The 23,991-nt window shown below is 32.2% G+C and overlaps 1 protein-coding gene and 2 long non-coding RNA genes across 4 annotated transcripts; 1 reads left to right on the forward strand and 2 right to left on the reverse strand.

The window, feature by feature from the left end:
• The first annotated feature begins 856 nt into the window (after positions 1-856).
• Tmem131 (Transmembrane protein 131) lies at positions 857-20,375 on the forward strand. 2 transcript variants are annotated; one of them, XM_040712500.2, is made up of 9 exons: positions 857-1,147; positions 9,199-9,269; positions 12,848-12,876; positions 14,713-14,790; positions 14,854-14,977; positions 15,039-16,172; positions 16,244-16,606; positions 16,683-16,920; positions 16,986-20,375. In XM_040712500.2, exons 1-9 carry the CDS (start codon positions 1,027-1,029, stop codon positions 18,515-18,517), a joined length of 3,690 nt encoding a protein of 1,229 aa, XP_040568434.1. In that variant the 5' UTR covers positions 857-1,026; the 3' UTR covers positions 18,518-20,375. The 2 variants fall into 2 exon arrangements, with proteins under 2 accessions (XP_040568434.1, XP_040568435.1); XM_040712501.2 differs by having other exon boundaries at positions 1,048-1,147; positions 14,713-14,794.
• A 1,181-nt stretch (positions 20,376-21,556) lies between these two features.
• LOC139905344 (uncharacterized) lies at positions 21,557-21,933 on the reverse strand. The gene is made up of 2 exons (XR_011780007.1): positions 21,795-21,933; positions 21,557-21,737 (listed from the first exon to the last, which is right to left on the reverse strand). It is a non-coding gene; the product is annotated as an uncharacterized lncRNA (long non-coding RNA).
• Positions 21,934-22,444: 511 nt separating this feature from the next.
• On the reverse strand, positions 22,445-22,859 carry LOC139905345 (uncharacterized). The gene is made up of 2 exons (XR_011780008.1): positions 22,726-22,859; positions 22,445-22,671 (listed from the first exon to the last, which is right to left on the reverse strand). It is a non-coding gene; the product is annotated as an uncharacterized lncRNA (long non-coding RNA).
• Positions 22,860-23,991: the final 1,132 nt, after the last annotated feature.

Here is a 23,991-nt window from a genome sequence, read left to right on the forward strand (position 1 = left end):
ATTTGTATTTTAATACTAAATAATCTAATATATTAATAATTATTCATTAATTTCACCGTTAATGAATTGATTTGTCCTCTACAATACACATATTGTACAGAAACACAAATACACATATAATTATATATTTTGAATGAATTGAAAAGTTTATTTAATATAACCTATCTGATGGAGTTTTATCCTCATATATATTTTAAATCCAATAACATAAATAAGAATACGATTAATTTTTTGCCACGTCCCTTTATAAGACAATATCATTTCCTATAAATAGGTTCAATTGAATGATTAGTCATGTGTATAATCCATCCTAATTAAAATAATAAATCAATTGAAATTATGATTGCCTTTATTATACACTTTTTGATTCAAAACTAGCTAAGAAATTGAATTCTAATCAGTAAATGGTCCTAGATGAAGAATAGTTATTAACTAATATATTTCGTAGAGTTCTAGTTATACGGGTGAATACAGCGAGTAAATTATGTATCACGTATAATAAATTGCTTCTAATTAACGTACGAACATATTTTTTATAGAAGTTTCAAATCCGAAAGGCGGGAAAAAAAATATTTTTTAGTACGACATCTTATGAATAGAGGGCTTTTATTTTTACTACTGCTGCTGCTCTTTCTCGCTCTTTTTATTTTTATTGTATGTAAAATAAATACCATAGAAGAAGAGGGGAAAAAAAGTTGAGGAAGAGAGAAGCTGTAGGAGTAGGGAGTAGGAGGAGGGAGTAGTAGTAAATATAAGAAGGACTAAGAGGAAGAAGAAAGCAGCAGCGCGTGCGAGTAATAGTCTTCACCCGCCAGAAATTTACGTCACACAACGAGCAGCAGATACAATATATTTCATGGAAAATCTTCTCTCTCTGTGTGTATGTATATGTATATAAAAAGATTAATCGATCCGTGATTATTATATTATACAGTGCTCCTAATGCCAAAGATTTCAATGACTTAAATTATATATATATTTGTATATACTATATATATATATATATATTAATGAATTTACTTCAAAATGTGTTACTTTCATCTAAAGTCAGCGTCATGCTCCATCAACATTCGACATTTCCTTCTCATTCTCTCATTTCTCGGAACACTTTGCACCCGAGTCGGGATCACGGTTTCACAAGATCACGGTAAAGACAATTAACATTAACGGTGTTTATTATTCCAAGGGATGTGTTGTTTTTTTAAAATGATTAATGGAGGATCACTCATTCTGGTTGGTTCTTTGTTGCTTGTAATATGTTAAAAGCCCAGTCTTTGTTGTTGATGTTGGTTCAATGGTTTTTGATAATGATCCATGCGTAATTGAATAATTACCCCTTAATTTGTGATATTGTACATACATTATTAGACAATTATTCAAAGTACTTTGAACCTATAAAAGTTGAAACCCCTCCTCGCTTTCAAAGAAATGGGATCTGGTAAATAATGAAAGGGAAATTAAACTCATTTCTTCAAAAAAACTAAATAATAATACTAAGTAAAAACCACACAAAGCATAATATTATATATAATATATTAAACCATCAGTCATTTGATGACTAACACACGTTCAGAGGACTCCTTCGCAGCTCTCGTTATCTAGTAAATAACATCAAAGATCCTCAAATCCAAATAAATATAGCGTGGAGTAAAATTCTTCTTATTTTTTAACTTCAAATAGAAAAACACCTGGAAACTTGGGGGATGTGTAGACCGTATTATTGTAATTCATACTACAACATACTTAAAAAGATATGTTCTTGTAAAGTTCAGAAAGGTTGTGTAGGTATGGAGTTAATGTGATTCACTATTTTCAGTCACTCATACCATTTAAATTCTTTAGTTTATTGAGGGTGAAGGAGAGGAAGTTATGTTTCTATAAATAGAAAATCCAGTACATAGGTACTGCATAAGTTAAAGTAAAAATTGAGACATTCTTGAAGATGAAGAAGTAGGGGGAGAAACAAAAAACAAAAGTCTTTAAACCTTTTATTATTATTTTTTTGTATATATACACATTATATATATTTATAAAACTTGTTTTTATCCCTTACTCCTGAATAATGCATAAGATATGTACATATATATGTAAATATGTGTATATGAAAAACATTCATTTTCTCCCTAAAGAAGTGTCCTGACAGATTTGTAAATTGATGGTCGAATGATATGATGAAAAATGTATAGAAATTAATCGATAATATGTATGTATGTACCTATTACATGTATAGTGAAGGTCGATGTGTGCTTTTATTTCCTTTTGGTATTGTTGTTATTGCTTAGTAGCTGTACATAAACCTATTTATTTATTTATTTTCCACCCGTAGCTCAAAAGTTTGAGATATCATATATTTGTTCTTCTTTATAGCTGCTCATTTAATCATTCATTATGCGTATTATTCAAAAAATACATAATTAATTATAAATAGTGATGCGACGATTCATTGGAATCGGATAATTGGGTGTTTTTGTCGAATCGGAATAAGGATGGGCATCAGCAAAATATTGTTTAATTTGCGATTCAAATTCTTATTTATTACGAGTACTTAAATATTTATTACTTTTCTAAGCTATGAAAAAAAATACCCAGACAAAATTAAGGAATTTTTGCTTTTTATTAAAAAGTTTAATTTAATTTTTCCAATTTTTTCCTCAAAAATTTAATTGTACGTGAATAACTGTATTTTTGAAATTGTTCTCCAAAATTTTAATATTTCAATTTTTTTTTTTCACAACTTAAAAATTTAGTTTTTTTAATTTTTTTCCATTTTTGTAAATAGCTGTAGATTTTTGAGATTTTTTGTGAACAACTGGATTTTAGAAATGTTTTTCATAAAAATTAATTTTTTCGCATATAGTTGTGGATTTAAAAAAAAAAATCAAATATCAAATTGTATATTTCATTTTTTTTTCCTAAAATTTAATATTTGGAATGTAATTTTTTAAATTTTTTTCCAAATAATTTAATTTTTCAATTTGTATTCAAAAAACTATATAATCCTATGGACGGCCCTGATAGCAAAATGGTATTTTTTAACTATTATTTAAAATATGAAAGAATCGGAATAGGTAATTTTGACTAGTATCTTATGGAAATCGGCATCTAGATTTTTTTTTTAAATCGTCACATTCCTAAATATAACACGTATACCCATGAGGAAAAGCCATGTTGTATACATTTGCTTCCTTCAATGAACAAAAATATAAAGTGAAACCCACTTTTGTTGGTGTGTTGTTTTTGTGCCAAAAGAAGACAAAATGATTTCTTTCGTATTTTGTCTGTTCATTTTTAAAAAAATGACTCGCATAACATTATTATTATGACTATACTTTTAGCATAATAGAGCTCTAATGTGTACAAATGAATAGTGGAGTAATTAAAGGGTACATAATATCTCATTTTGCGATGGCAGTGATTCCCAACCTTTTCATCTCTGCAGTTACGTGGGTCATTTGAGAAGTCCGTGCAAAGTCCGGGAGATAGCACTACTGACACGTATCAAGGTTATGTTTAGTTAGCAACATCTATTGGAAGAACTTACACAAACTTTCAGCCAGATCGGTCTATTTCCTTCTGTTATGCATTCGTTTGAATCGAGGAAGTGGAGTGATTGTGTTGATTAAACATTACTTTATGAAAGGCAAAATGCCTCAGCAGACTCAAAAGACAGTTGTTAAACATTATATGACTCTGCATCTTCAATTGGAACAGCTTATAAGTGGTTTCAAAATTTTCAGATTGGCCATATTGGTACAAGTGACACTGATGGTTCTGAACGCCCTATTGAGCTTACTACTCCAGAAATTATTGATAAAACCCATGATATGGTGATGGAGAGAAGAGTGAAGGTGTGTGAGATTGCTAGTGCTGTGGGCATCTTGAGTTGGAACCTTATTTCCTTTCATTTTGCGACCACAACTGCTGAGGTGTGAGCTGGTGTATTGTCGTGATGGAGAAGGACTTTTTTGTGGGCCAATCGTGGGAATATTTCTTGCAACTCGGGTTTTAAACCATCCAATAACCATGAATAATATGCACATGTAATAGTTTTACCCTTTTCTAGATAGTCGATGAGGAGTATTCCTTGCAAATTCAAACGAATGCTAAACAGAATGAAATCGACGGATCTGACTGAAAGTTGGCGTGTATTCTTCCAAAAGATGCTACTAACTAAACATAACCTCAATACGCCCCAGAGGTGCCATCTCTTTGACTTTGCACGGACTTTTCAAACGACTCTCGTATATATATTTTATATCTTGCGGCATATTAAATATGATACACTTATTATATTTCTATATTGTTCCTGTTTTTGGTCAGTTGGACTTGAACTGATTAAGTATAAATAAATATTATAGTATTACAATGAATTCATCTGACTTAGTAACTGTCTTTAGAGTCCTATAATACTACATATACTAAGTGTATATTTCCTTATCTAGAAGCACCGACTCATTAAGCCCAAAATAATTAGTTCTCTTTAGAGAAATTGATCGATTGATGTTTAATTTATTACACATGTAATTGTTCACTGAGCCTTTGAAAATGTCCCACGGAGCTCCAGGTGGGAACCACTGCTTTGTAGACAAACATTTTTTTAGAGGCTATTATTAGTTTTTATATGTATTTGACCCTGTTCTACACACTATATATCCTAAAAAACTTATCTTGATGAAATAATAAGCTTATGTATGAAGTAAGTTAAAGGTGGACCAGTTTTTTTTGTGTTTTTTTTGGGTGGGGATCGTGACAAGTTTTTTTGTTTTTTTCTCAAGGATTTGTTTATTTTTTTATTTCCCCAAAAGGCCCTCCAAATCTAATATATACACTTGTCCTCAAAATTATTCATAGCTCTGTTAATTTTTGTGATGAAACTAATGCATTTTTCTCAAGTTTGTTTATGAATTATATGTACCAACAAGTGAAAATATGAATAATTATGAACATAGTATTTCTTAGTTATCCATCAATAAAATACCTATGAAAACAAAAGTTCCTTGAATTGGGTATAGTTGTCACTTCCAAGTTACATATAATTTATAAAAAAAAACTTGTCAAAAATACAATAGTTCCATCACAAAAATTAAAAATAATAAAAATTAACAAAGTTATGAATAAGTTTGAGGAAAAGTGTAGGTTGTATCCTTCTGAATTCATGAATGAATAATAACCACCTAGGAATTATATTAATAATTTGTAGAGTCAAAATTGCTACTAGATTTATTAGTTGTTATTTTTTATTTATTACGTTTGTTTAATTTATTTATTGTATAATTTACCTAACATAGGTTGAATTGGATTGTTGATTTCTTTTAAAAGGAAAGGGGGAAATCCATATAATATAAATAATTAAGAATTATAATATGTGGTATTTTCATTTAGTTAATACTGGGTCCTACATTGAAATCTGAAAACTTACTAATTTAATAATTAATGAAAGTTGAGTGATTGAAATTAATTCATATTTCGATATATTAAAGCATAAAACATAAGTTACAAAAAAAAAAAAAAAAAAAAAAGAACTTTCTAGCTTACGTACAAGTCGAGAAAAGGACATTTGAGCGTGATGGACGAGTTTCCATTCCTGCACTCCAAGCAATTGGTCGTCTCTAGGACCACCATCTACGCCGTCAGCAATTCTGAAACATTGAATAGGAAGAATGGCTCTGTCAAAAAGGCCAAACCGTATCCGGAGGAGTTAAAGAAAACACCCCAGGCAAATCCACTCAAGTCCATGAGAACCCATGCAAGAGATCTTGAAGTTTCACACCATACTGTCCAGAGAAAAAAAAGTTAGTGAAAAGAGCCTCGTGACTTTTGACAGCAGCAATGAGAAAAAACCATCTCCCTCCTTGCAAAACTCTTTTGAACTCTTTAAAAAAAAACACTTTTGGTCCCCTAAAGTCCTGATGTCAACTCCTTCTGCCTTTTTGGTGCATGTCGAGGGGAAGGCCTTCAGGGTCAGTCACCCAAATACCGATGCCTTCAAAGCCAGCACTGGGACGCCATGACAGAAAACTATATCGTAGCGAGTACCAGTCCTTCCGCCTGGAAGCCATCATTGCCGCTAAGGACTACTACATTAATGATTAAGAAAGCTCAGACACACATGTACTTATAGTATTACTTTATATTGTTGGAATTCTATTGTTAATTAATAAAGTGTTCAGATTTTAATGGACTACTCGATATGTATCCAAAAATGAGAAGTAAACAGCTCACAAACATGTTACTGAATAATTCCTCTAAAATATGTACATTCTGGAATAAGAATTATCATAATTTTTTGTTTAATTAGGCAAACCTAAGGATCTCTCTTTTCTTATTAATGTTTGCCTACAAAGGTCACTGAACTCATTTTGAAGTATATTCTTTAATTATTACAAGATTTGAATATATTCATTATTATTTTATACGTGTGATGAACGTCTCATATTTCTAATATAAAAAAGAGATGATATATGTGTAAAATAATTACTTTTATGGTATATGCTGTCTAAAACATATAAGAGGGGGCGGAGCTAATTCACTCAAAATTCACTTTTTGACATATTGCTTTGTAGAAGTAATATTAAGATTGAGATTTTTTTGATTTTTTTTTTTCAAAGTTCATAACATTATGCAACTTTTGGAATCGATTTCATGACCTAGTTCACGTAGTCTCAACTTGCTCTATCCATAAAGGAAGTTGAGACCCCTAATTCCCATAGATGAAAATAATATTATTTACCCATATGTTAAAAATATGAAACCGAAAGTTAACTTTGTTACCCTTATAACTTGAAGAAGGTTTGGGAGAAGATTGGTATAGCTGTGTTGACGTTTCATTAAATTAGCTGGTAGCTTCAATGAGATGAAGGAAATAAATACAATCACCACTCCGTATTTAGCAATGATATATGTGGGAATTGTTGCTCCAAATGTCGATCCTCAATTCTTCGCCCACTCCACTTGTTAATACACATCAAATCCATCGAGTTACTCTTTGTCTTTCACGCTACTTATTATTCTCCCATAAAGAATAAAAGAATAATAATGACAACTTTGATAAATAAAAATTCAGGTTGCAGTTACAAAAAGAGCACGATCTTTAAATTTCATAATTATTTAATCTCTCGTAATTGCTGTCAAGTTGAGATGACATCAATTATCGATAAATATTAATAGTTCTTATTGATATTTATTCGGTCCAGTCCAGGTTTAGGACCGGGGATTAAGGCCGTTTCTCCTTAAGAAATATAAGTCCAGCTATGTAAATCCGGTGTATTTTTTTAGCTGGACTTATTATTTTTTTAAATTAGTAATCTCGTGAATGAGTTTTCTTTTCCTTAGCAGTTGTCATTATTATTTAATTCCTGAGTAGTGAACATCTTTTCCTAAAGGGATTTAATTATATTCAAAACCTGACTCAACATTCGTGTGTGCTCATAAAAGACGGAGCGTAACCCTGAGGATTTGTTGCGGAGTTTTAATTGTAATTCCTTGCTGTACTCAGAGTAGAATTGGGGATCGGCATCGGAGTAATTCTAGCAAATGTCTTTGTTGATATCATTTTCGCCTTCCCTCTCTTGTCACAACTGATTGTAGCTGATCTAATGAAACGTCATAAACATGATTCTTTCTCTCCTCCAAAACATTCTTTAAATTGTCAGGGATACCATGTTGATTTTTGGTTTCTTTTACTTAAAAGGCCCAGTCTACACTGGATTTTCATCAATAAATCTAACTAATTAAAAAAAGAAAAAATTATATATTTTGGTGACGTGAACATAACTTTAGAATAACTTAAGTTTTCAGTTTTTTTTTTTTAAATAAGGAGCATCATAATTCTACTTATATGTATAATTGAAGCAAAATTTAATTTGACCAACAATATATATAATTGGATTCGTGATCCTCCTATAACTTCCTACGATTTCAACATTTAAGCATGAATAGGGCTGGACCCTATTCACAACAAATTCGAAAAATAAAATATTAGTGCTCTCTATTCTTTTTTATCTCTCAGCATACCCAAACTCAAGTTGTCAACTTCCCCTTAGTCACCCTTTGACTTCAAACAGTCATTATTAGCATTTGAACTATTAAAGTAATATATCACAGAATGATTAACCGCTTAACAATACTTGTCTAATAAATTAACCACAATAATAATATTTTTATTTTTAAAAAAATGTGTCACAGCACAGAAACAGATGTACTCAAATGGCCAAAGCTAATGCAACAAACAGTAATAGGTGGTTATTCTACGAAAGTGTTTAGAGCATCATTAGTAGAAACTTACCAAAAAAATTGAAATTTATCAACTAGCCCCTCCCTCATACCAATTTGAATATATCATAATAATTGCATTGTTTCATAACGGAAACTATCACAGTATTAAGTTAAGTTGATTATATAATTAACTACATTTGCGACTTTTTAATATGGGCTTACAAATGTCTTTTGACTAGCTTTGCCATTTGAGATTTGTACAAACATTATATCATATTATATGTACGAAGAGAAATTATTTATATTCACAGGGGCGTCCGCAGAATTATATATACGTTGTTTTTTTGTGTTTTTTTTTTTTGGGGGGGACGTGGTTTTTAAAATATTATTTTATGGAAAAAAAATTCTAATACTAAATTTTCCGGAGAAAATTTTCAAAAATCCATATCTATTCACAGAATTTTAAAACTTTTGAAAAAAAAATCAAAAATCTACAGCTGGTCTGAATTTTTTTTTTTGAAAAATTAATTAAAAATATTCAATTTTTTGTAAAAAAATTCACAGAAAATTAAATTTTTCCAAAAAAAATTCAAAAATTCAATTTTTTGTAAAAAATTCCAAAATCAACAGCTGTTTACAAAGTATTCAATTTTTTCAAAAAAAAAAAATCATATATTATAATATTAATCATATTAAATTTTTAATATTGAATTTTCTAGTAAAAAGCTAAAATTCTTACATTTGGGGGGGGGGGGCGGGCCTAGCAAAAATTATTCTTCTTCTTTTTATTATATTTATTTTTAAAGAAGTGAAATTACATATTTTAATATCACAAAACTCAAACGTTTAATCTTTTTCTTATATATATATTTATATTACGAATAAGCATATACAAAAGTTGAATTTTTCTGCATATTATTGAACAAAACTTAAGCATACCACGGATTATAATTTAATAATTTTTTTACAATTTATCTTTTACAGCATATATTCCGACTGAGGATAATCTTCTATACTTGGTAGAAGATATGGTCGTTCCCATCAAAACAGAGGAAGTAAGTCTCTTTTTTAGTTATATATTTTGTATATCTATCTACTAGTAATGTGGCTTTTTTAGAGCCCGCGGGTCCTGCATCTTTAGAATTATGTCACCTGATCTGTAACAATTTATCTAATTTCTATACAATTGAAAACTTGACACATTATACTTAATTATTCTTTGTCGTATATACTTATCGAATACATACATATGAATTAACTCAATATATGTAAGTTTTTTTACGAAATTGCCCAATAACCCTTTCACTTGTAATTAAATTACCTTTTGTTTTTCTTCATAAATATAACCTTATATCCCACACAGTTTATATATCCGCTGGTCACAGAAATGGCAGAACCCCCCAACCTCAACCGTTACGTTCAATGTGTAGTAAATAAGCGTGAGAAAGGGTGGATTTGCTTGAGTTTCTAGGCTTTTGCGTAAGAATTGAGAATCCCAAACTGGCAACACTTGTTAAAAAAGAAGTATGATATTTGCGACAAGCTGATTTTTGTTAGAAGATGTACATTTCGACCCTTGGCCTAAATTTCATTCAGAGTATCACTTCATGCTACCTACTTATATAGCTTTATATACGAGGGTCGTTTCCAAAGTCTGAGAGATGGCACCTCTGGCACGTATCAAGGTTATGTTTTGTTAATAGCATCTTTTGGAAGAACATACACCAACTTTCAGCGAGCAGTCTATTTATTTTTGTTTGGTATTCATTCTAATCGAGGAACGTTCTTCGCCTTTTTTAGCGTAGATTCCCCTTAATACCCCCTTATGGTTTAATGGTTTAGATTGTTGTTTGGTTACAGGAGCGTAGTCATGTATCCATGTTTCCTCCAGTGACGAAACGACTCTTATAGTCCTGCGGATTTTTCTGAAACAGCTACAAACAGTCCTTACAATACTGTTTCGTTTTTGGTCAAGCGTGATCACCCATCTTGCGTATAGATTTTTCATGTCCAAATGTTGATGCAAATTTTATGTACTCGTTCATTTGAGATACCCACAGCACTAGCAATCTCACACACCTTCACTCTTCTCTCCATCACCATATCATGGATTTTATCAATGATTTCTGGAGTAGTAACCTCAAGAGGGCGTCCAGAACCTTCAGTGTCACTTGTACCCATATGGCCAATCTGAAAATTTTGAAACCACTTATAAGCTGTTCCAATTGAAGATGCAGAGTCCTATAATGTTTAACAACCGTCTTTTGAGTCTGCTGAGACATTTTGCCTTTCATAAAGTAATGTTTTAATCAACACAATCACTCCACTTCCTCTATTCAAACGAATGCATAACAGAAGGAAATAGACCGATCTGGCTGAAATTAATTAGTGTTTGTTCTTCTAAGAGATGCTCTGTCTAATCATAACCTCAATAAGCGCCATTAGTGCTATCCTTCAGAATTTTCAAACGACCCTTATACATTCTACAATTTGAGAATGGAAATTATTATGTTTCATTTTCACCTTCCCCATATTTAAGTAGATAAAATAAATACAAAACACTTCTTAAAATATTGCATTTCCTATCTATAGTGATAATGCATTTATTTCTTGTCAAAAAGACATGCATAAATGTGCATAGTATATAGAATTTTAGTAGGGAACTAAAGTAACTGTTCATTTGGCTTATAGTACTGGGTGCGGGGGAAAAATCTTTACACTTTATATCTAGAACTTTATCAAGGAGTATTTCAGCAACCAGTTGTAATTATTGGGTATTTCAATAAAATATAAATAACTGATATGACGTCTTGACTGCCCTAATCATCAATGTAGCCCCCTTGGCAGCAATGATGGCTTTCAGGCGGCCACGGAAGGCCTTGCACCCATTGCGTATTTACATGCTGGTTGACGGTGTCCTTGAGGTTGTTGATATTTGGGTGACGGACTGTGCAGGCCTTTAACTCAACATGCACCTTAAAAGTGAAGTCGAATGGGTTGGCATCATGTGAGTATGGGTCCCAAATTTTATTTGGCCAGAAAGGCACGTTGTCCTCCAACCACTTCTGGGCCTTTTTGGACGTGTGTGCAGGAGCACTATCCTGGTGTAAAATCACGTTCATGTCCGGGTTGTTGGTCTGGACCCAAGGTAACAACTTCTCCTCCGTTGGTTTATTGCCAGCGTCCAAAAGTGTGCTGACCGAAATTTGTTGGCCACGTACAGATGGCATTTTCTCGGCTTCTAAGACACTTAGGAAGATTAAGTTTTTCCCGGAACAATTTTACCAACTTCATTAATCTTGATTTATGTAGCAAAAATGAAGTTTCAATATTTTTTTGCTGCACCCGGTAATAGTAAAATGGAGAAAATCAATGTGGCAATCATTTTTTTTTTTTTTTTTTTTTTTTGAGAAAAAACAAACAATATTTTTCTCATGAAAAACCTTAGCTATTTATATACATACATATATATTATAATTATATCGTTTGCAATGTGATATCCTATGTGTGTTATACATATTTAGGGGGAAGACTCACAGTTTTTTGACTATGTACTTCTTAAGTGTATATAGAGATAAGACGCAATTCTTGCTTCTATTACGAAATATGTATGTCTTCGTCTTCTTCTTGAGCATGTAGCCTCCTCAAGTCCTGGGATATACATACATTGGATAAAATTCTGGAATTCCATCCCTGCATTCCTTTAAATGAGATAGAATAACAAAAATATTTATATATTTAATTCAGAGAATGTCTAATCTATCACATTTGGGTCGACTTAATTAAAATCTATTGATTCAAAGGCAATCACATGTGATATCCAGATATATGTAATTAACATTGATTTAATTATACCACTCACCTATTCATTATGTAATTTATGTATACATTAAAAATAAAATAAATCTTTTGGAATAATGAAATCATTGAGCGTGTCCTTTCAGTCACTTATGTATTTGATTTGTCCATTATACATTGGGTTGTAAATTGTAAGGATTTTCGGCTTGTAAAAAAAGAAACCCAAAATGTACAAAATGGTAACACTAACAGTGAGAAGAAGCTTAGCTGTCATGACGTTTCATTAAATTTACTAGCATAAGTCTATAAGTCTCACTTGGTATGAAGCAAGGACATAGGAGGAGCGTCCGCAGTATAATTTTTTTTTTAAATTCAAATATAAAATTGTTTGCTCTACTGAATAAATTGCCCGAATGAAAAAAAAATTACTTCTATTTTGGCTTAAATTTTTTTCATCCTGAAGAAAAGAAAATCTAGTAAAAAGCAAATATTCCTTAATTTGGGGGCTATAGCCCCTCCAAGCCTCCCCCTGCGACTGCATAGACAAAAGTTATTTCAATGTCGATCCTCAATTATACTCTAAGTCCAACAAGGACTTACACTTATAACTCATTATCGTTCCTCTCCGTCATTCATACACTCATGGTTACACTTTCTACTTATCATTCTGTCATTTTTGAGAAGAGAGTTACCATAAACTAAAAAATGCTTAGGATTGACATCCCTATTCAGAAATATAAGTTAAACGTGCTCAATCCATACTTAATTAATTTTAATTAAAGTACTAAGTATTATAGAGCTAAAATAACTCTTTTTATTTTCTATTCCTTTACAGGCTTTTCCCAAAGATTCGCCTGAGAGCTGGTAAGTCAAATAATTATTGTATTAATGATGAAACAAATTGATATAATATTATATTCTTGTGTCCTACAACATATATTCAAATATTGATGTTTGTAGTGTAGCTATTCCCAACTCTGTCGTTGTCATTGTGGGTGTGAATGTAATTTATGATTACTATTATTGTCTTGGAAATTTGCCAGCTCAAATGCAGACATTTCCTCGAGAAAGACCTCAGAGTATACATGTTATGTAGTTTGAATAATATTATTAGTGTAACCTTTAATCATACTAGAGTCTTCGTTTTAATTGGTGGTGGCTCATTTCATGAATTTTTCTATATATTTTTTGAAAAAAAATATCGTTTAGTCGTCTTTCATATTTAATTAGACTCTTATTAAGATGAGAGGTATTACTTATGACGAAATATAGATTCTTTTTGATAATACATGGTGTGTGTATGCAAAAATGTCCTATTTGATGATCCAACTTTTAATTTGATTGTCGTATCATAATAAAATGGATACACTTAAGCAAGCTAGAATGCTCTAAATTGAATGTGGATTACATTTATGTTCTTCGACGAAATATCTTCAATTTCTACAAAAAACAATTATTCTTATTAACCTTTTAACTATGCAGCCAAATTGATCGTCAAAATAAATGAATTGAGTAATTTAAACATTAAATAAAAAGGATGTGCACCAGATAGCACTTCAACAAATAATAACCATTATACTCAGACATACAGGCAAAACTACATATTAGGACCTTTTTCCAAAAAAGGTGCAAACTAACAACAAAAAATATGACTGAAAGCGGATGTCTCAACAGGTAATAGGCAAATCTGTAGCTTCTTTAGTATTGCAGATTCCGAGCAATACCAACACCGGATTAAAAACTTTAAATATCCAGTTACTTTGAAGCATGATGATGGAATTTATTGCAGCCGGGAAAAAATATCGCTCATTTTAATTTATCGCGCAATTAATCGATTTACTATCGAAAGGCCTAATAGTAAATGTACAAAAAAATACTATATAAATGAAGTTATAATTTTTTATAAAAATTTAAGGTAAAAAACTAAGGTCATGTTTTACTTAGTTTTTTATAACATAAGTTTTGTTAAGCTAACTGATAGCATGTTAATTATTTATCATCCTTACCTATGATTCCTTTGGTTTATGATATATCGCTAATAAAAATATTAATCAAAATACTAATTTCTTCATCTTTAATGCTTGTTTATTATGATCTGAAAGGTGTCTACAGGGACATCATACTGCTTTTGAAATGGCATTGTAACTCTTTTCTGCACTGTGTTCACACAGTAGACCCTAACATAGGCCCTCACTGAGCACCTTCTTCTTGACCATGATGACCAGAAATTGAGAATAATCTGAAGACTTTTTCTCTAGTTATACTCTTCTGGAAATATTATCGGTTTTTTTTCAACATGTGGTCACCAAAAAGGTATTCAATCAATTTTGAGGTTATGAAACAACTTAAGGACAAAGATTAACACGTTTGGAACATTTCTGTTAAGATATTGTCAGGGGTTCGAATAATTTTGAATATATCTTTTTTGGTTATCCTTCAATTAGATATCCATGGAATAAAGAGACTCTTGAATTGAGTATCACAAAAATGCGTTAGTTTCATGATAAAAATTAACAAGGGTATGAATAAAAGTGCACACCCACTTAGGGTAATTTAATGGATCTGTGAGTTCTTATTGGGGTTTTAAGGGGAGTGGTACTTGTTCACTATCGTACCACCTTCCTAATTATGCACCTACATATTCATTAATTTTTTAACATAATATATCAATACACATTATTCATTCATTGAAATTTACAGGAAGGATGAGAATGGTCCCATTACAGTTCTTGGAAGTCCAATCGGGTTTGAACCCGGGGAGCTCGACTTCGGAGCCCAGTAAGTATGATATCAATTAAGATATTATCATAACATTATTTCTCTATCATAATCCATTTTTAGACCGATTGGGGTTCCCGTACTTCGAAAAGTACGAATTCACAATTTAAATGCTGAAAGTAGCATACAAATGCTTTCTGTCTCGGGGAATACGATACATTTTCATTGTTCATTCTTCGCAGCAAAGGTATGCTTAGGATTTGTTAAAATACATATGTAACATTAATGTTTTATTCTTATTTTCGAAGGTGATACCTCCATTGGGAAATACTACGTTCGATGTTGTTTTTCTTAGCCGAGAAAAGAAAGGACCGGTGGAGAACACGCTCTATGTGCACACTTCTGCGGGTAGTTTTCGTTTCAACGTGAAAGCTCGAGGTGCGGGGGATCCCTATGGATTAGGTCCTATGACGGGAATTAAGTTACCCTTGAATACGACTTATAATCGAACAATATCCCTTCATAATCCGGGTCCAGAGCCTATTCAAGTCCTGGAAATGATATCTTCAGGAAGTAATGATCTCAGCTTGGTATCGCCTGACGGTGAAATAGAAAGACCTGAAAACTCATGGACCATTCCTCCATTCACTACTAAAGTTCTTATGCTAGCAAAATTCTTTGCAAGAAAGGAAAAAAACTATACGGCTTACATCCGTATCCGCACAAATGCAACATTCTATCCTGGAAAGTTCCTTTATGTTCCATTTGAGGCACTGGTAGTTGAAAATGTTGGAATATTTGCTCCAGATCCTTTATTGGATTTTGGAACTTTTGTTCTTGGAATCAAGGAAGAGCCAGTTTCTAAAGACTGTAATGTATATAGTACAAGTTTCAAAAAAGCTATGCAAATACATCTAAGATTTGAAGAAAATCTTCGACCCAAATATATTGCCCCTCATCTCCCTCTTGCTTCCCCCTACCTAACATCAGTGGCCACCTTTTCCTTCACTCCTTTTAAAGAAGGTTTATTTGAAGGATTTATTGAAATCAGTACATTGGATAAATTGTATAAAGTTATTTGGAAATATAGGGCTTTGGTTCTTAATGGTTCCCTATCTTATGATAAAAATTCTACATCCTTCTATGTTGGAGATGAGTCGAATCAATTTTTACAGAGAAAGTTTTCTTTAAAGAACAATTTTAAAGTACCTGTAAAAATTACTGGTTTAAAAAAGCTTTATAAATCATCTCATCCATCTCTACAAAGTTTTCATCCGGTCGTATTGTCACCTTATGAAAAGAAAGATATTCTAGTCATTACTTATAATATGTCTAAAGATATTGACAAGGAAGATTTAATTCAAGAATCAACTATACACATATTAACTGATGTATATAATTTGAATGTTACATTTAATATTTATGATGGTAAAATTCAGAAGGTATGTAAATGAGATGTTAAATTTATTTCAGTTATTTATGATTTCATTCAATTATTATCTCACCTTTTCAGTACTTACCCGATTCCCCTAGTCAAGAATATTTAGATTTTGGAAGTCTCGGAATGGCTGTTACCCGTGACTCAGCATTCATTTTGACAAATCGTAATCCGGTTAACGTTTCAATTTTGAAAATGAACTCAAATTGTTCCGGGTGTTCCTTAGAGTGCTCAGAAGAACTATGGAAGAAGATTCTCGCTGGTGAAAGTATAACTTTTTGCCTCAGAATTGTAACATCGGAGAATGAAGGATCCGTCCAAGCTCAAATTTTTATAAAAACAGAATATGAGTCTTTAACTATTCCACTCAAGTATAGAGTTGTGCGTGGATCATTGACAACTGTTCCTGAAGACTTGGAATTCGATCCTGTTTTTCCTGTATGTATACATATATATTGTACATATGTTTATGGCATGATTTATAACTACCTACTTGATTCATTTCATCCAACAGGGGGAAAAGGCTGAACTCAAATTAACTGTTTATTCATCTTTCGCTCAAGAAATGATAACAAGTGATGTGAATACTATTCCGAAAGATAATAGTTTTACTTTTCAACATGGAGTACTCAGAGGACGAAACGTAATCATGTCTGTTGAGAAGAGTTACATTGGAAAAGTAATATTTGATCCAGCCCAAGAATGCAGAATGACACAGTCATGCTATGTTGGATTTGAAATGGGGAGCAAGCGTAAGATTTAAACTTAATTATGAATTATTTTGAAAAGATTAATAATTTTATCATTTCTCCTTTAGTTGGCCAATTTTGGTTATCAGCGTTCAATACTACTACGAGAATGGAAATAATGGAAATAACCGAAATTATTGTTAAAATTCTTAGACAGAGATATATTTTCTCTTTGAATTCCCAAAAGACATCAACTGACTTTTATTATGATGATTTTATTTCTCGGAATCTACCATCCTTAGTCAATAACGTCACATTGAGTCTCAACACCAATCAAATCAGAGGATTTTTGTTTAGAGCCAAAACTAAAATGATTTGGCCATTTGTAGTTCAGGAAGAAAAAATTAACTTTTCCTATACACAAATCGGGAATTCATCCGTCGGTTACTGTAATTTGAAAAATCCAAGTTCTGTATATCCACTTTTTGTTCATTTAGTTACAGTACCAAGGGAAGAGTCTCCCTTTCAAATCCTTGCTCTTGAATCCGAAGAACCTATTCAAGGACTACCTCACTCGACTCAAAAAAATTCAAAGTCTTTTATTCTTCCACCTAGCAATTCCGTTAGAGTCAAATTACTGTTTCGTCCTACTAAAGTATTCGCTGAAGCAGATAATTTATTAGTACGGAATAATTTAACGGGAGGAGAGGTTGTTTGGTTAGTTGGACATGGATCAAAGCCATCATTCAGATTTGATTTTTGGGACACGACTAGTGAAAGAGTTAAAGGGCCCATTGGTACTTTAGAATTTAAAATTACTGAAAAAGATCTGAAAGTGTGTGGTCAATCTGGACAACTTGAACATTCCTATCAAGCATTAACTGTGCGGAATTCTTTTAATGCCAAAAATATTGGTCAAGTTCCCATATGGATTCTTGGATTTTATATTGGAGAATACCCTTGTGAAGGAAATGGTTTTAAAGTTATGGATTGTAAACCTTTTCGTCTTGATCCTAACTCTGCCAGGGATATCGATATTGCATTTACTCCTGATTTCACTGTTAGTTATGTGATGCAAAACCTTCATATTAATTCAACTTTGAATAAAGAACTACTGAACTACACGCTAAGGGCTTCCATTCCTGCAAGTATGCTCTCTGTGTGCGCAGCTGTTCTTCCACGACCCATTTGGGAAACATGGATATATTATATTCTTAATATTGGACTGTTTCTAGTTTTCTTTGGTGTTCTGTTCGCAGCAATATTTGAAGCAGATTGTATTTGGTCCTTTTATGATAGCTCTACTACATCTAGTGTAAGCGAAGTTCCGAAATTTGAAGATGTCGAAGATATTGAATATCCTGAAGATACAAATTGTAAATCAGAAGGCTTAAGACACAGGAGAATTTATCGAAGAAGGTCTTCTAATAATAAATGTACTGAAGAGGGGAATTATCGTTCAACTACTGGTATCAAAGGACATATAAACTCTTTATTGGATATGGTTGTGCCTAGGTCGAAATCGAAGTCCCCTTCGAAATCTCCATCTATTGAGGAACCTAAACCTCCTCTTCCAAAGTTGTGTGCTCCCTCTTCTATTAATGGGTATAAAAATAAAAAGAAGAAACAGAGAAATATTAACAAAAAAAGGCTTAGATGAAGCAGATTCATCTTCTACGACCACAGAGAGTTCAAATGTCGAAGAATTGATAGATCTAACAACTAGTCTAGCTTTGATAAAACAAGAGCCATCATTGCATCCATCTCATAAAACTGATCTGAAAAAGAATAAAAGCTCTAAGAAAAGCAATAAAAAGGTTTCTCCTTCAGTTGCAGTTGTAGAATGTGTACAACTTCAATCAGAATTTAATGTGGATAATTTGGATTTTAGTCAGCCCGTGACAAAAAAAGACTCGCCCTCATAAAAATCAAAAATTATCAGAAGAAGCAATTGACAAAAAAATCATCAATTATAAGCCTAATAGTAATAGCATAAACGAGAGCAACAATTCTCAGCCAATTGTACAATCTCCACCATCTATACAAAAGAAAAAACAGGCCAAAGTCAAGCCCAATGAGTCCTCATCTTCCACTTCAACTAAAAGTAACACTAATATCCGAAACTCTTCACCTTGTGTTTTTGACAAACCACCTCGAATGTTGGCCAAAACGAATCACGAAAAATCAAGTAATAGTACATCTTCTGATAAAGGGAAGAAAGTGCCTCCTGTTGGAAAAATTCTTCCCGAGATTAAACAAATATCAGGATCACAGTACGGACCTATTGGAGCTCCTAGGAGGATTGAGCCCAAAAGAGAACATAATGGTTTACATTCTTCGCAAATAACTCCTATTCAAGAGACTGGAGGTATTGCCTTAAGTTCTCCGGATATGTTAGGAAATTCATTTGGAGGGTCTCCCCATCATCAATCATCATTATCCGCTAACAATGCATCTTCTTTAATGCAGTCATTGCAAGCTGAGCGAAGGCAAAGGACCGAAGAATTCCTCTTGAAGAATCGTCGACCTGTTGATTGGCCTGGTTTTGATAATAATAATCAAAATAATAACTTATTGGAGTCTCTATGGGATCGGCCAGAAGAAGTGAATGATGTATGGGGTAATCGTGGTTTCGGAGGAGGAAGTAATGGCGGGAATGGTGGAGGGGGTATTTGGCCTTCATCATTTTGGGCACCATCTCAATCACAACAAATCACTCAATTTAATGATAGTCAAACTAAGAACAAGAACAGCAATAATAATAATAATACTGTTTATCATCAACATCATCCCGGGCACAAAGAAGAACCTTACGAAGCCCAAAATTATTATCACTTATCATCTATTTGGGCCGGATCCGGAGAGGAAAGGCAATCACATCATCAACCAGAACCTCCTCAAACGGAAACTTGGAGTTCAACTTTATTTCATAAAAATCAAATCTAATTATTGTGTACAATTATAATGTTTCTCTAAAATTGTCACTTGTGTATACTTATACGATGATATTCGTAGTTCTTACACAATTGAGAGCTTCTATGGCAAACTAGAGTAACTACATATGTATGTATACTGATTGCTGCCAGCCTTCCTCTTGTACTCCCTTTTATTAATACAATTGTCTCTCATGAATTCGCAAAACCAAAAAAATAGATAGTGATGCTTTCTATGTATGTATGGATCAAATTCAGGTGAAGGACTCCAAAAAAGACAAAAGAACCACTAAAGAAACTCGAATATTTTCCCTAGAGAGTCAACACATGCGTACATTATTATTAACAGAGTTTATTTTTGTCAAATAATTTCAAATAGAATTGAGTGGAAAAAATTATTCATTTGGTGACCTGAACCAAACCCCCATCTCTTACTCCTGCAAACCCACACCTCTCTCTTGCTATCTCATCTTTCTGATGGATGGAATATTCTTTAATTTAAAAAAAGTTAATATTATTTCTTTCGAAATATGAAAGAAACATTAAAAGAAATATATATGCTATTCAAAAATTGCATTAAAAATATTCTTGTTGCAAGTCATTTGATCATAATTTTTCATAGGAAGTGAAGGATGTTTTTTAGTTAATCGGTAAATCCAAGTCTTCCATAATTCAAAGCCTTTGATTGTTTCATCTGTCAACATTGTTTTCCAGTTTCCCACAATACCCTTATTTATGAAATCTCCAGTCCCCGTATAATTCTGTTAAAATATCGCATTATGATAAATTATTTACAGGAATAGTCTTATCGAGAATTCCTTTCTCACCTTACGATTTACAGCAGAGTTATTTCTCATTTGATTGATACTTATGTATTCCATCAGCTTTTGTTTATGATCTGGATCCAGCCTTGGAAGTTCTAAAAAATCTACAATCTTATCGATGACAAGGGAAATATCCTCCTTCATCTCTTCATAAGTTACAATGTGAATGTTGGGCAAATCCATATTCTGTAATATTGGAGAAGAATGGAAAGGAAAATCTTCATAATTTGTTTTTTTTTAATGATAAAATATGCATGAGTGATGAGAGATGTATAATTGACATAAATTTAATTGTTCTTACCTACAATTATCTCTTAAAAAGTAATCCGCGTGCTTTTCCATTGAGGCCTTGTAGTCACAAAACAAATCCAAGTGATTATGAAGGGAAACACAAACGTCTCTTGGATTTCTTAATATATAATCTGCATTAAGGATAAAGATTTATGCTTTGTTACATATTTGTAATTTTTGCATCAATTCAATTACCTTAATTTTATTTTTCATAACATTAGGCGGCAGCATTTCATAGGAAAGGTGTGTTTTAATTATTCTGGGGGAAGATTGTGTTTTAGCCAACTCAAATGGATCAGCAATTCCCATATGTTTACCAACCAGACTACTTGCACTTAATAATAAAATTAAATCAGGGCCATATGAAGCAATTTTATATAAGGGATCGTAAAAAAATTACATATGATTTTCAAAAAGTGTTCCTACAACTATATAAATGAATTCAATTATTCTTGCACAAAAAGAAACTAGTATTACGATTCTACTGGAACCCGATTTTTTTCCATTTCGGTTTTAAGTGATTTTTTTCTTGATATATATTTCGGTCCAGCCTGCGTTCTTAAACCGTAAACCAAAATTTCCTTTTCTAAACATAACCATATTATTATTATTTTTATAAAAAAGGTGATTTTTATCAAATTTCTTTGTTCATTTTTATTTTATGGAACCGATCAAGAGAAAATTTTACTACGAGACCTGTCCATATCGAAATCCAACACAATAATAACTTACTCTATGAAGGGTATTCTTTCACCTTGATGAATAGTGGAAGCCTTTTCAAAGTCCATGTTATTCTTAAAACACCAAACTAATTCCCTCAACCATGCTGAACCTAATTAGGCAGTCTTTATTGTTTTTGGCTTATTTCTTGCTAAAAAATTATACAAACCACATTTGGGGAAGGAGACTATCCAATTGTCATCGTCTCTTGTCTCAAAGTTATGAAAACATTTGTGGCATAATTTGATCATACTTTTTAAAATGAATGAAAGGATCCTTATAGCTGGTTTGTCATCGCCTTTCATCCTCTACTTCGTTGTCAAGTATTGTGTATTCTCCATAAATTGGATCCTCCAAAGTTGACATTTTGAAATATATTATGTATTATCTCTTATGCTACAATAAACTGACTAATATAATTATCGAATAATAACTTAATATCAATAATTGACATAGAATTACGTATTAAAGTTTTTATAATTAAAGGGTCAAGCTTCAATGGATACAAATTGATAATTCCTCTTACAATGAAACGCCCTCCTCCCAATTTTTTTACGGCCTTGTTATGACAAGAAGTGTGATTTAGTTGCCTATTTTATATTTACGTCAAGAACTACTGTCTTCTGAGTAGCTCTTGACGAATGAGTTCTAATCAAGGTTGTGTCCCTGTTCTTTCATTTCAACAGTTTTTATTGTATCTTGACGAGGTTGAAGAGACAAAAACTATTAAATAAAGGAATCCGTCCTGGATTCCTTTATTTTTTATAACCGAGAGAAATGAGGAGAGAAGAGACGTGGAGGAATAAGGAAAAGATGTAATTTAATAGGAACACGTATATATTCTTATTAATACATAATCATTACTACTCTGACAAAACATACACAATGCACGGCTATTACTAAGAATAATAATGAGGATAGTACTTTATACATATATTAAATAATAACAATAACTAAAAGATGAGAAGGTAGGAAAGGAGTCTCGAATACATAACAGTTTCGGTCTCAGTTCTTTTTTATACCGGTACTTACAACAAGGGACGTCGCTAGAAAATTTGGGCCCATCAAATTATATTAGATACAAACAAGGCTGCACCTACCTTAGACGCAAATTGTGTAAGGGGAGGCTAGGAGGTGGCGCAGGAAGATGGATAACTGAGGATTGCTTTCAGTCTACATAAAAATAGTACACATGATTCGTAAAAAGGGAGCCTCAGCTAAAAATGTATTAGTATATGGGGGCCTTGGCATAGTAAAGTTTGTGAACCCCTGGCTTAAGAAATATTGAAGGGCCCCAACATGCGTAGTAGCGGACCTGGATCCATAATTCACCCCGCTACTTCCCGATTTAATTTTCACTTTCTAGCGCCTAAAACCACTTTTCCAGATCCATAATAAGCCCTTAGCTATTGCCTATTTGTAACTCAGATAAAATTGTATCACACTGTCGAAGTAATTAAATCATTGGAAAACGCTGCAATTGCACAAAAAAAAGTCAGAAAATTGACTTATTGATTAAAGCTAATTTATTTTTTTAAATATATATTGTATTCTCTGCATATAGGAACAAAAGCACGAGAACTGAAACCAATAAGCAATATATTGTGGTCTCAGTTCGACTTTGTCGCTCCCGGTTCAAGAGCCGGAACTGCTTGAACCGTAAGACTTTAAAATAAGCAAAATGTTGGCGCCAGTTTACGATTGGTGAAAAGGAAAAATTATGATATAAATTCTTGATTTTTATTCATTCCGATGAAGTTGATGTTAAATTATGGACTCTATAATTGTTCATTACGTCACTAATAATCACAACATAAAAGTTGTTTTGAGATACTTAGAGACTAGGTAGGTCAGAGACGCTATTTTCATGAAAATTTTATTGATACATACCACCAGACTATGACGTCATATATATAAAATATCTACATATATAAATATAATTAATGAACTTGTAAACGGAAACAGCTGACTATATTAGGTTTCATTAAGCTAGGGAGGGCTTTTATTTATCGCATTGACGGCATATCTGCCTGGCGAGGTTAAAAAAATGATGACTTGTTTCTTTTGTAACTGATTTGAGTTGTGTTATTGTAAATAAAGAGATCAGACTTGTCATAATCATAAATAAAGACTGACACAACACTAAGGTTGACCATATTTTGGTTTCCAAAAAAAGAAGACTCTTGGCTTAGGGCGAGGGTTTTAATAAATTTAAGAGCAAAGTATTATTGATTCTTGTTTTGTTTTTTTTAGAAAATATATTTAGGATCCTGTCTTTGAAAAAAACATTTTGAATTGTAGTATTATTTGATAGTTCCGTATATTTTTAAGATGCATTATTTGTCCCACCTAAAACTGAACATGAA

The sequence above is a fragment of the Lepeophtheirus salmonis genome, chromosome 5 (assembly GCF_016086655.4).
Source record: "Lepeophtheirus salmonis chromosome 5, UVic_Lsal_1.4, whole genome shotgun sequence".
NCBI classification, from domain to species: Eukaryota; Metazoa; Arthropoda; class Copepoda; order Siphonostomatoida; family Caligidae; genus Lepeophtheirus; species Lepeophtheirus salmonis.